Source organism: Mesoplodon mirus, assembly GCF_964341445.2.
Source record: "Mesoplodon mirus genome assembly, chromosome: 5".
In the NCBI taxonomy this organism is placed as follows: Eukaryota; Metazoa; Chordata; class Mammalia; order Artiodactyla; family Ziphiidae; genus Mesoplodon; species Mesoplodon mirus.
Window position 1 is genome coordinate 16,146,286 of NC_138980.1, and position 13,866 is coordinate 16,160,151.

At 49.0% G+C, this 13,866-nt stretch overlaps 1 protein-coding gene across 1 annotated transcript; it reads right to left on the reverse strand.

Annotated features, from left to right (window-relative positions):
- Window positions 1–8,184: 8,184 nt before the first annotated feature.
- DUSP1 (dual specificity phosphatase 1) lies at window positions 8,185–11,306 on the reverse strand. Its single transcript, XM_082621319.1, has 4 exons — window positions 10,688–11,306; window positions 10,264–10,409; window positions 9,675–9,894; window positions 8,185–9,245 (listed from the first exon to the last, which is right to left on the reverse strand). The coding sequence occupies exons 1-4, from the start codon at window positions 11,052–11,054 to the stop codon at window positions 8,875–8,877; spliced, it is 1,104 nt and encodes a 367-aa protein (XP_082477445.1). The 5' UTR covers window positions 11,055–11,306; the 3' UTR covers window positions 8,185–8,874.
- Window positions 11,307–13,866: the final 2,560 nt, after the last annotated feature.

Here is a 13,866-nt window from a genome sequence, read left to right on the forward strand (position 1 = left end):
ACAGCCTAAACAATTCATCCAATGAGAATATGGAGAGGAAGCCGGGGTCCAAGCTAGTGCTTTTCAGTCTTTCTTCCTTGAGGGTCATGTCCTTGGCCTCACTCAGTGCCCCACAGAGCCCATTCTTTGAAATGCCCACCACAGGGGGTGCGGGGCTCTGGTCCATTTTGCGTAAGAACAGGACAGGCATGGGGACTCTCGTGAGGGCTCTTGAGAATTCACTTCTAGGGCACGTAGTTTGGGCCCGGGACAAGTCCTAGGGCCCTTCTTCCTTCCATAAAAATCTAGTAAACGACAACAAATTGGCTTCAGACCATTCCTCATCCCCCTGAGGACAGGAGTCCTTTCTGTGCCATGTCCCCAGAATTCCAGGGCTCAAGAGTCACCCCTGCAGAAAGCCTTTTCTTCTTTTTCTCCCCTCTACTCACTCCTCCCTGCCTCTCCCCACCCCCTTGTCCTGTCCACACCTTGCCACCAGCTCCCAGACCACTGCACTAAAATCCTGGGTCAAGCCATCAGTCTCCACCATTTGCTGGGAGATCCCAAGGTCAGGGATCATATCTTCTCCATTCCTGTGGGTCCAGTGTCCAGGGCAGGGCCTGGCACCAGTTAGAGCTCAGACGGGGCTGCTTGTATGACTGGACTGCTTTTATGTCAACCAGTACCATCTGCCTTAGCCTCTACAGTGTCATCCACAATAAATACCAAGCCCCAGCCCGCCACCTGCCACTGCCATGAGGCTCTATCAGGCTGGCAATATCCTAGAATGAGGCCCCTCAAGATCCCCAAATATTCCTTCATTTACTCAACCATTACTTCCCCAACTATAAGCCAAGCCTTACGTTGGGACACAGAAAAGGGCACGATCCTGCCCTTAGTGGCTCACAGTCTGGTCAGGGAGTCGGATGCCCTCTCCCCCTCCTCCCCTCCTTCCCGCTCTCACTGCTGGCCTCCCTTCCTTTGTTCCTTCCATGTGTACTTATTGAGCAACAGACAGACAACTAAACAGAGTGACAAGTGCCAGGAAGGTGCTGTTGAGAGCTCTGTGGGGGAGAATCCCCAGTGGTCACTGGAGCCCTTGACAAAGGACATTTCCAGGAGATTCGGTATGGAGATCTAACTCTCCTATTAGATGAGAAGCTGTGAGTCATAAGCCCCAAGCAGCTCTACAGACTTCCCCATGAATCACCCACTGCCCCATTCTCCTAATTAGAGAGGCACACACCACGGGGAATTCTCTTTGGATGGAAGGGAGGAAAGGCGGGGGAAAATGTGGGAGGATGGGGCTCAGAATGGAGCCCCTGAGGAGCTTTTCCCACTGTTGTCCTTCCAGAGTCACAGCCCTGATCCCAAGAACGGAGCTCCAGGATAAGCAGGTTTTGGATAGCCAGGACCGTCATGTTATTTCCTGATTACAAAGTGCTTTCTATGCTTTATTTCATTTGCACACCACTGTGTGTTACTGGAAATTCTCCAAGGGAAATTGCCTCATGTGGAAGGGAAAGAGGTTGGCTGAGCAGAAAAGAATCACTTCCCCCTAGCTGGAGCCCAGGACCCACCCAGAAAGGAGAGGAATTGTCCAGAGCCTTCAGAGTTCTCTCATTTATGCATCACATTTACTGAGTGCTCACTACATGCCAGGCACTGTACTAAGGGCAGGAGATCCCACAGTGAACAAGACAGACAAGGTCCTTGCCCTCAAGGCCTTCCGTTCTAGCGGGGAGATAGACCACATACAAATAAGCATTAGGCAGTGATAAGTGCTCTGTTGAGAAATGAAGCAGAGAAAGGGATATGGGGTGGCCAGGGTTGGGGCACAGTGGTTCTAGTTTAAATGGGGTGGTGATCAGGAAGTGGCCCATTGAAGAGATGACTTTTGAACTGAGAGCTGAAGGAAATGAGGGAGCCAGACTTGCAGGGATCTAAAGGGAGATTGGTCTGGGCGGAGGGAAGAGAACAGGTCCCTGAAGCAAGAGCGAACTCCTCCTATGCTAGGAAGAGCAATGAGGCCAGCTTGTCTGGAAGAGATGAGTGAAGGGGATGAATGGCAGAAGATGTGGTCAGAGATGTATCAGCCAGACAAGTCATGTCAGGTCTTGTAGCCTTCGTAAAGACTTGGCCTTTTATTATGAGTGAGGTGGGTGCCATGGAGGTTTGGGGTAGAGGAGAAAAAGAAACCTCATGTGTTAGAAGTTTCACTCTGGGTTTTTAAAAGTCTAACTCCCTTCCAGTCATGGCAGACCACATCATCCAGAACCACTCTTCTGCTGAGGACTAGAAAAGTTGGACAAAATATTTTTAAACATGTCAGTTTGAAGACATTCGAGCGGTAAAAGGGCAGTGAGGAATTGTGGGATCAAGAGCTGGAAGAGGAAAACCCAGAGGGATAAGCATAGCATTGGGTGCCTCTTTTCCCCAAAGGGCTATCTGCCAATTCTGAAATGAGAAGCTGAACGGCTAACAACTTGAGCAGAGCTTTTAACAGACTCATGAGTATAATGGGACAAATATTAGAGTTCAGGTCACACCAGGAAGGAATCTGGTATACGCTTAGGCTTCCTCATATATTACCCCAAAAAGTAATACAGGCTGGGGGGCTTGGAAAATCCCCAAACTTTTAGTTGCAACTACTAAAGAATACACCTTTAGAAGAAGACTGTAGCAGTCATCACAGGGTCTAAAGCCCAGCTTCAAGTCCTCTCAAGCCATCTCTGTCTCTGGTTGGGTTAAGGTGATCTGGGATTCCTAGACCTCCAAGCCACCTAGAACAAAGTAAACCCTCTTGAGAAGAGGGTAAAACTGCCTTAAATAATCTCTAAAATTTTTCATACACAGTGCCTGTCACTCAATCAAAATAACCAGGCATATGAGGGAATAAAACATGATTTTACAAATATCAAAAGAAACCATAGGCAACAGATATAAACACAAGAGAATCCATATAGTAGTTATTGGTCACAGACATTAAAATAGCTATGTTTTATACGTGAAAGTATCAAATGGAGAAATCATAACAGAATTTTCCAAGACTAATGAAAGACATCAAGCCACAGATTTGAAAAAAACACAAATCATAAGCAAGGTAAATAGGAAGAAAACTACAGAGACATTATAATAAAACTGCTTTAAAAAAAGACTGTAAAGCAATTATACTCCAATAAAGATGTTTTTAAAAAAATTGTTTTAATAAATTAATTTTAAACAGAGAGAGAGAGAGAGAAAGAGCAAATCCAAAGCAACCAGGGAAAAAAGACAGATTACCCTCAGAGGGACAAGACTAAGTTAGTAAGCTGACTTCTCAAAAGACGCTACAAAATTGAGAAGACCATGGAATATGTCTTCAAAACGGTTGAAGAAACAAGGTTGAAACTGGACTTCTTTGCCCAGTGAAAACATTTTTCAATAATGAAAGTAAATTAAAATATTTGTAGGGAAGCAAAAGCTGAATTTGTCGTCAAAGGTGTGTACTATAGGCAACACTAAAAAGATAGCTTTGGCTTTTGGTGGCCAATAGACTGAGAGGGACAGTGCAGGAACAAGAACAGCCCTGAGGCTACTGCGGTAACATAGGCAACTTCTGATGGTGGCTGGACCAGAGAGGTGGTTTGGGAAGTGATGAGAAGTGGGTCTATTTTGAAAATGGTTATGTTTTGAAAACGGACCTGTCTCAATTTGCTGATGAATCAAATACAGGTTATGAGAAAATGAGATGAGTCAAGGATGGCTCCATAGTTTTTGACCTGAGCTAAGGGAAGAATGAAGTTGCCATTAACCAAGATTGGAAGAGCACAGATGGAGCTGGTTTGGGGGGTAAATCAAAGATTTATTTTTGGAATTGCCAAATTTGGAAGTCTATTTGACAAAGAAATGGATATGTCAAGGAGGTTATTGGATATACAAGTTTGCAGTTAGGGGAGAGGTCTGGGCTAAAGATTAAAATTTGTTTCCTTTTAAAAATCTTTCCTTTATGATGATGATGGTGGTGGTGGTAGTGGTGATGACAATAATTACGGTTAAAATGGTTAACGCTCATTGTTTATTGTGTGTTGAGTACTGTGCAAAATATTTTGTGTACGTTATTTCATTTAATATTAACAACTACCATGTAAAGCAAATACTTTCATCACTCCCTTTTTAGAGATATGAAAACTGAGGCTTTGAGTGGAGAAGTAATCTACCCAAGGGCATACAGTTATTACTTGTTGAGGCATTTGGAACAAAGTCCCAGAATTTTGGTGGTATTATTCGAATATCTACTGAGCACTTTCTAGGGGATAGTCACTCACTCCTTTATAAAGAAGACATATGTAAGTACCTGCTGCTCCCTAACCCTTGGGATAAGTCCTGGGGCCCAAAGATGGGGCAAGACAACTCACTTCTCCCTGTTTCCTTTCACCAGGACACCCTGGAGAGGGGTGCTGCTGCTCAAGTGGCAGAATGAGGACAATGAGCCTTTCCCAAGCCTCTCTGATGAGCCCAGAGGCCTTTCATTTAATTCTTAAAAAGCCTTTGAAGGTCAGAGGTTATTGGCCCATATTACAGATGGGGAAACTGAGGCTTAGAGTTTGGTAACTTACCCACAGTAAGTCACAGAGCTAACAAGTGGCAGAAGCAGATCTTGAACTCAGGTCTAGCTGGCTCCAACTCAAGTGCTCTACCAGTCCACAAAGATCCCTCTCAAACCTCAAGTCTTTAGTTCCCTCCTGGCCTGGAACCCTCTTCCCAGCTTACCACTCAAATAGGCAACTGGGTTGTATCGCTCAGGTCTTAGCTTCTCCAGTCACCCCATCAGAGAAACCTCCCTGATCACCAAAATCTAAAGGACCCCCCCTTTAATATCTCACCTTCAGAGCCTTCATTCTTATCTTATTTCTTAATTATTTATTTACACACCCCAACAGCACCATTGTTAGCTACTTGAGAATAGGAACTTTGAAAAAAAAACGTAAAAAAAAAAAAAAGAATAGGAACTTTGTCTAACACCAAAGCATCCCTGGGCCTATAGAGAGTCAATAAATATTTGTTGAATGAATGAATGAACGAATGAATGGACTGCTGCTTAGCCTAAAAAGCCACAGTCAAGAAAAAGGTGGTTCTACCGTATTTCCCTTAGCAGAGCACAGTTGTGTGCACTGTGGCGCTAGCAACCGGCATACCCTTTGTTCTCCGAAGGGTGAGGACACCTCCTGAGCCGATAAAGGGGAGCAGAGGCTTGGCTGGACCCAGAGGCTGTTCTCCAACAGGCTTGCCCTGCAGAGCCCCAGGAAAGTCCCCGTAAGTGGTCAGCCCTCCCACCTGCTCCCCAGAATGCAGCCTGCGGAGAAAAATAGCCCCGGGTGACCTGGATCTACCCGTTGAGGTATGGGAAACCTGAGCTCGGCCCGCGAGGCCTTGGCTTTGTTTGCCTCTGTGTATGGCAACCAGAAACCACCGAGCCTGCAGTTCTCAGAGGCCGCCTCCCGCACCCTGCACCCCGCACCCCCCTTTCTTTTAATCTCCTAAACTGATTTGTCAGCAGCAGGAAGTGACATGACAGCTTTCCTCACAAAAGGGAAACTCCTCCGCGTTTCCATGGGGATGGAGGCTACTGTATGATCACAGATTTATATAATCTTAAAGGTGTACACGCAATGATGTCATCCACCAGGGGCCAGGAGAGGGAGGGAGGGAAATGGAGGCCGGAGGCTGCAAGTTCAAGGCCAATTAGCTGCGATTTGCAAAATTCCAAGGAGAGGAGAAGATGCAGTGGAAGCATTTGGGGTTGGTAGTCTCCTAATGGAATAATGGGTGTCTGGAAACCACCAAAAAGCATAAAGTATGCATTGATGCATATTCTACGTACTAGAATTAGAGGGCTGGAAGGAAGCTTACCCATTAGATCCACTGCAAGGTGGTCATTTTATGGGTGGGAAAACTGAGACCCAAGAACCGCTAGAGGTCATTAGGAGAGGGGAAAGAGATCTGAATGTTTCTCCAGGGCCCACAACCTGCCAGGCACTTCCACATTCATGAGCACATTTCCTCCTCACAAGTGAAGTAGGTTTCATTATCTTCATTTTACAGATGAGGAAACCGAGGCCCAAAGGCATAAATGGCTTTTCCACTTTGATATTATGGGGTAAAACCATGGTGACGTCTGGTTAGCTACAAAGCTCATCTTTTCCTCACTCCCACGAGCTGTCTTTTGGACTGGACTAGGGCTTTCTTCCCCAGTATTCTTACAGACCCATGTTCCCAACTCTGCAGTGCCGTTTACTTGCTGTATGACCTTGAGCTACAATTAGAGGGCTGTCGCTTCACCTCTCTGAGCCTCAGTTTCCTCCTCTGTAAAATGGATGTTGCTTTAAAAGTTAAATTCGATCATCTGGAAAGCACTTAGCACAGTGGCCGGCACAGGGCGCTAAATCTAAAATTGACAGCTGCTATTACATTATCAGTATTAAATGATCGAGTTGTCCCTATGTCAATCTCCCAGCTGAGAAACAACATTTTAATAGTTTAAGCATCTTTCTTCTCATCTTAGGCACTTTTTTCCTTCCTAAGAAAAGCAGTCTCAGGCCAAAACTGACATCTTCTGGAGGGCCTGAAACCAGGAATCGGATGCATGGGGAGGAGGGGTTATCACCCTGGCTCTCCAGGGCTGGCAGGAGGTTAAGTAGCTTGTGCTGGGAGAAGTGAGTGAGTTGTTTTCACTGGCGGCGCCCTTAGGCAGCCACTGTATTTTTCCACTGTGTGGATCACAGTGGAGATTAATGTTGGTTCAGCCAGTGCCTGCCAAGCAGAAAGTGATGGCCCGAGCCCACGGGGATGTCAGCCATGGCATCTGCCACGGACTCGAAGTCGCTGGTACATTTCCACGAAGGGAGATATTTGCAATAGTAGATTTCTAGGGTTTGATAAAAACACTGGGTATGGTTTGTTTTGAAAGGCGTGAACACACTTGTAATTGGAAGCCCAGCCGAGGAAATGAACTTGCCAGCCCGGGGAAAGTTCTTAGAACATGGAACACAGGGATCTTTCAGGCCCTGGAAGTCAGGTGGTGCATGGTGAACCAGTGCAGGAAGGTCAAGGCCTTGAATGATGGGGCTGGACCAGGACCACTACTCAGAGCACCCCTGGAAAAGTAAAGTAAGATTTTCGCTTTTCTGCTTCCTACAGCACTTTGTCCAGAAACGAGTAAAGGAGTGCAGGGACTAAGGGGCCAGCAACCCAGGAGCTTCACTGTTATTTAGTTCAATATTAAAGACTGGACTATGGGTTGGTAGTCAATTACACCTTCTCTGCTTTGGCCTGTTTGGCAAGACAGAGTGAAAATCGAAAATATTGCCCTAGAGCAAGTCAGATTTAATTGTCTATCTTCTTCAACAAAATTATGAAAGCGGAGCAGCAAGTGACCTGAGGAGGCAGCCACCAAAAATGCTGTGTACATGTGCAGAGATGCCTAGGGGATGTGCTCCAAAACAATAATGGTCAGGTTGGGGGTGGGGATTTCTGGTGATTTGTCTACACTGTATTTGCTTATAGTGCTTGGTATTCTTTTCACAAAAAATAAAGGTCTTTTCAAAGGCAAAAAAAAAAAAAAGCACACGAGAAGCAAGTGATAAAGCACAAAGCACATAGAATTAGGAAACAAAACAGATGTAGGGCCCAATTCCCCCCCTTGTGCCACTTAGCTATGTTGGGTCTCACCATCTTCATTTGCAGATCTTGCTGAGTTGTTCTAGGGTCAGTTAGCACACCGCCTTGCACATAGTAGAAACACATTTATAGCAAATGTGTTGAAAATTTATCATCCTCATCACTTCAGCAGAGATCAGAGAGGGGAGGGAGGCTTTTTATGTTATCCTGGGGAAAGTATTAAATGGAAAAAGCAGCCAAGTAAATGGCCACTTCTTCCTAGTTTGGGCTCTGGGGACTCTTGAGGGAGGCATGATGGGAAGATACATAGGTGGACACTTGAATCCAATACCAAGAGCTCAGCTCCAGCACCTATGTTTTTTGTTTGTTTTTTTATGATCGATCACACTTCTCTACCATCCTTGCAACCCAGCCATCTTGTGGGACTGAGGGGCCACCAAAGAGTATGGGATCAGATGCCAACACACATTCTGGAGGATCTTGTTCTCCCCTATTTCAGTGATGGGAGAGGGGTCAGTGGGGCTGCCCAAGAAATAAAGCATCAAGTTTTCAATAGAAATGCCATAATTTATTCTGTTGTATAAAAAAGTCATCCTTATGTAACAAAATGTCTTCTTAGAAGAAGAAATATATTATTTCAGGTCATAAATAATCAGCAAACATACAACTGTTGGCAACTTAAAAAAAACAAAAAAACAAAACCAACACTGGTGCTTTCCATCAGTGCTGAAAACAAACCTGCTTAGGCTATATTTACAGGATATTACAGTACTCACAACAGAAAATTGAGGTATTTGGTTCTTCTAGGAGTAGACACTGACATTTGTGAAGGTGAACCACCTACACAAAAATAAATAAAATAAGGTATATTCTCATATGTATGTGTCGTCGGGAATGGTAATACTGGTAGGTATGTCAAGCATGAAAGTGTCTTCAGAAAACAGGGACAAGCAAAAAGAAATCGACTCACACACTGAGTCCTCTCTCTTCTGCCCCATTTTGTCAGAGGGACTTTATGTACCCATTGTTACGTTGGTCCCGAAACCTGCTGAGTTCAGCAAACGTCTTGGCGCTAAGTCATCACTGCGACCACTCGGGAACCCAGTGGAACTCGGGTGAAATTAAATAAATAAGGACCAGCCCTCACAAGCTCCCTTCCCTGGAGTTACTGCATTTCCCCTTTCAGGAAGGAGCCTGGAGTCCTGCTGGGTTGTGAGGATCACCTCCTGTGGCCTTTCAGCAGCTGGGAGAAGTTGTAATGGGGCTCTGAAGGTAGCTCAATGCACTGTTCGTGGGGTGGACGGGGATGGACACCGGGAAGTTGAAGACGGTGGTGGTGGAAGTGCCGCAGTCAAGCACAGCCATGGCGGGACTCCCCGCCTCTGCCGAGCAGTGCGGGGCCAGGACCTGGGACTCAAACTGCAGCAGCTGGCCCATGAAGCTGAAGTTGGGGGAGATGATGCTCCTCCTCTGCTTCACAAACTCAAAGGCCTCATCCAGCTTGACTCGATTAGTCCTCATGAGGTAAGCGAGGCAGATGGTGGCTGATCGGGAAATGCCTGCCTGGCAGTGGACAAACACCCTTCCACCAGCGTTCTTGATGGAATCTGGAAAACAAAGGGCAGCTGGTTACTTGAGTGCCCAGGAGAACAACCCCAACCCCAGGAATAGGGTGTCTAAGAAATGTCATGTATGTCCTGTCCAGAGATGGTCAATATCACCTCATGCCATCACAAAGACACTGTTTGTGGAGGCAATGTGGAAAAGAACAGCAGGGGATTTAAACCCAGACCAGGCATCACCACTAAGCAGACTGCTATTGCACAAATCAGTTCAACATTCTGAGATTCAGTTTGCTCATCTATAAAATGGGACATCGAATCTATATTTCTCAGAGATGCTACCCACACCAGACTGACATTAACGTCTAGAGGAAAGCTTAAAAGTACGTCACTCAAGTTCTTGCCATAGAGTTTAAGCTCAGTGACTAAAACGGAGGGAGTGAGGCAGAAGTCTCAGGCATCTGTTCCATTTACCTATGAAGTCAATTGCCTCATTGAACCAGGAGCTGATGTCCGCCTTGTGGTTGTCCTCCACAGGGATGCTCTTGTACTGGTAGTGACCCTCAAAATGGTTGGGACAGTTGGCTGAGACGTTGATCAAGGCAGTGATGCCCAAGGCATCCAGCATGTCCTTGCGAGAAGCATGATAGGCGCTGCCCAGGTACAAAAAAGGCAGGATCTCCACTGGGCCACCCTGAAATCCAGAAATATCCAACACTTGTCAAGCTTTATTCAATGTCAATGCTGGTGCCCACACCCACAAAAACTCCCTGCTGGAAAAGTCCGTTTCAACACTGGGTGAACTTTGCAGCACTGTTGTTAAGAGTATAAATAAATAGGGGACTAAACCCATTTGCCTAGGCAGGGCCAACAAGTTCATTTCTGTAGTGCCAACAATTAGAGACCCAGCTCCATCATACCACTTAACCATGGGATAAATAATATCCCCGTGTCCCCTGTTATAAATAAAGCTGCATGTCACTTTCTGTATTCTCACTAGCACTGCTCTTCCACCTTTGCCAGCTGTTCCTTCTCCCCTCGGGCACGGCTCCTCCCTACTAACCTGGTCGTAGAGTGGGGTGCTGCAGGAACTGCACCCGGATTCGGCGCTGTCGGGGACGCTAGTACTCAAGGGAAGGCTGAGCCCCATGGGGGTCGACTGTTTGCTGCACAGCTCCGGGCAGGAAGCAGAAAAAGCTTCATATCCTCCTGGGAAGAAAAAGAGACATTTTTTTTTTCTGTTAGTACCGCCGAGACAGGGCACCTTCATGCAACTCCCCCATCCACTCGGGCTGTAAGTTTACCCCGGAGAGGCCCAGGCGAGTCTTTGTTCCTAGTGCCAAACAAAGCCAACAAGTTCCCACAATGCGACTCAGGCGTCCAAGCGCTCCAGCTGGGGCAGCCCCCCAGGAGCTGAGGGCCAGGGGTCCCCGGGCAAGGCGGCAGGGCGGCGTGCGGCCCGCCCCTGAGCACCCCCGACGGCGTACCTTTGAGCAAGAAGATTTGCGCACCGCGCGCCTCGCGGCAGAGCGCTCCGGCGGCCAGAGCCAGGGTGCCGTCGCGCTTGGCGCAGTCCAGGGCGGCGCTGCGCTCGTCCAGCAGCACCACGGCGTGGTAGGCGCCGGCCAGCAGGCGGTCGCGCAGCTCGGCGTTGGGCACGATGTGCTCCAGGCCCATAGAGCCCTTGGCCCGGCGCCGCACAATGGTGCTGAAGCGCACGTTGACCGAGCCGACGATGTGGCCGGCGTTGAAAGCGAAGAAGGAACGACAGTCCAACAGCAAGCACTGCGCCGCGCGCTCCCGCAGCAGCGTCCGCAGGCCTCCGGCGTCCAGGGAGCCCACTTCCATGACCATGGCCGGCCCCAGCGCCCCCAGCGTGCAAGTCCTCCTGTGCTCTTTGTCCTGGGAAGCCAAAAGTAGGGCGACGGCTTTCGAGGAAAAGCCCGACCCTGGTTTTCTTTGCGCCAAACCCCAAACTGCCTTTGGACTGAGCGAGGGGTCGTCGTGCGGGACTCTAGACCGCCTCGGTTTCCTTGCTGCTCTCCCGACTGCCCCTCCGGCCCGCCTCGTCCCTACAGCCCCGACGTCCTTCTCAGCGAGCCTGACCCGAGGGAGCGCGTTTATATGTGGCCTCTCGGCTGGCAGGCGAGGCGGGGCGGCGAGGGGCGGGTCTCGCGCGCTCAGGGGGAGGGGGTTTGTTTGTTTGAATAGAGGCCACGTGACCGGTGCGGTGACGTCACCCGCCCTGCCGGGCTTGGCGCCGGAGGAGCCAAAGGCAAAGACGTCATCGGCCTCCGAGTGGGGTCCGCTGGCTGCGCTCTGGCTCCGGCCCAGGCCCCCGCCAGGCCATCCGGCCTGCGCCTGGCGCGTCCCCGGGGACCTGGCCCGCGCCGCTCTCCGGGCCCAGCGGGGAGGGGAGGGGACGGGCACTCTGCCAGGCGAGGACTGACCTCCCGGGTGCGAACGGCAGGGAGATCGGGCCGTTTGCCACCGGCCTCCGCCTCCCCTCCCCCTCCACCGTGCCGCTTCCCAGCGCCCCCTCCGCCGCCCACCGGAGCGGAAAGGGGTTTCCTTTGTTTTTTGCATACACGTGGGCCCCTTTCGCCCATTGCCTCGTCCCCAGTTGGCGAGGAAACAGGTTCCCAAGGAGAAACGATTTACTTGCCCAGTGTCACGCTGCTGGGGGTGGGGCAACAGTGAGGAGCCTGAAATGAGGGTTGAAGACAAATCCATCCCAGAACCACCGGGCTGAGTTGGCGTGGAGGTGTTCAGGGAAATAGTCTCCTGTTCCCCAGACTTTCCTGTTACTTAAAATGTACATTTAACGAGTAAAACGCCTTCCAATCGAATACCAAGCGGAAGAATCTCATTCCTAGTCGTGTAGTCCCTAGACGATTGTGAGCCAATGGAGGGCAAGTCAGGGGGCTGAAATCAGGGTGAGGGGTCGCAAGGTGCGGTTGTGGATTGCGGGGTTCGGCGTTTAGGGAGGCGACCCCCAGCGCGGCTCGACAGCGCCCCACCAGGGGCCGCCAGACACGTTTCTGGTCACATTTGCCCAAGACTGAGCGGCTCCATCTCTTTACGCCCCAAATATGTACTGATTGAGCTGCCTACTAAGCGCTGGGCTTGGGGGCTGCAAAGGGGAACAGGGGCCGGGCGCAGCCCCCACGCCCTGCTTCTCACCATCAATATGGGCCGAACTCGAAATCCAATCCTACAGCGCTTTAAGAGGATTTCCAGGACCTGGACAAACGTTTGGGAAGACCCCACGCGGTCACCCTCGTCCTGGGCTCTAGCGACGCCCCACTGGGCAACGGAGCCCCTCTGCAGCGGAACCAACAGTGCTAGGTACACAAACATAAATATTGCACCACCGTGCTGGGGTGCCGAATCAGGAACATTCTGTGGTTTCTTCCCCTCTCCTCCGGGGGAGGTGGACGTTTCACTGCCACCCTGGGTGGTTGGTCTGTGGATTGTATCACCAGAGGCAACTTCTGCATTTGCCTCGCTTAGCTAAGGTGTTCTCACATGCTCAAACTTTCTGCCTAAATTCTAGAAAAGTAAAAGGCTAAGTGCTTTTTTCTTTTAGAGGGCGTTTTCTACCTTCAGATGAACATTGGCTGAGGACAGCAAAGAGGTCCTCAGATAATGGCAACGCCCTCCCTGTATCTTTTTTAAGAAAGAAAAAACTTCTTTGTTTATACTACTTATTCATCTGAGGAACTCAACATATTTTATGCGTTGAATCATAAAATGTTACAGCTGCTGACTTTTCACAGCATACGAACTTGATCTGTCCCAAGTTTTGTTTTTTTTTTTTTACCAAGAGCAGTTTTTAATACCTACACATTTTTTAAAAAGAAAACTTTTTTTTTTATACAAATATTACAGTGTTAAGTGGCACAGTCTGGCCCTAAAATCAGGTGTCTGCTGAGCTCTGTGGGGTTTTCCTCTCTATCCCTATCTGCAAAGAACAGAGCTTGAACCCCACACTGTCATTTTGCTGCTGGGTGATCCCAGGTGAATCTTTTCCCCAACTGAGCCTCTAAGCTCGCGTCTGTACAATGGGTTTACAACTGTCTACTTTGTGGATGGTTTGAGGCCCAAGTTAGAGATGATGGGTGTAAGGAACCCAGGTCCTACCCATCCCTTCTTGTTATGATTCACTAAGTCTCTTGGTTTTTCCCTTCCTAGCAGAGCAATGCTTATATCATCATGCCACTGTGTGTTTCAGCATCTGACATCAGAACCTGGGGAGAAGGTCACCACAAGATGTGGGTAGGTGTGGTTAGTACAGAGGTCCAGTTCAGGCTAAGGTCCCTCCCTGAGGCCAATCAACACACAGTGGCACAGGTCAGGGGGGCTGGTGGTAAAGATGTAGCCACCCAGGCCCCCAGTCCAGGAAGTAGAGATGCTACCTCTGGCTGGAGATGGAGCCAAAGGGAGGCCCAGCATAATCTGGTCTGTGGTGACTGCAGAAGCAGCAAGGGGCTGGAATTGTGGTCCTGATGGGCAGAAGGGCACAAAAGAGCATCAGGGGATTTTGCCTCTGGGGAGAGAACCTGGCCTTTCTGACCTGGGCTCTTCCCGATTTTAGATGTACTTAGAAATAAACCTGGAGGCAGGGCGGGGCAGTGGGAACGCCTGGCCTGGACTCCCCACCCTT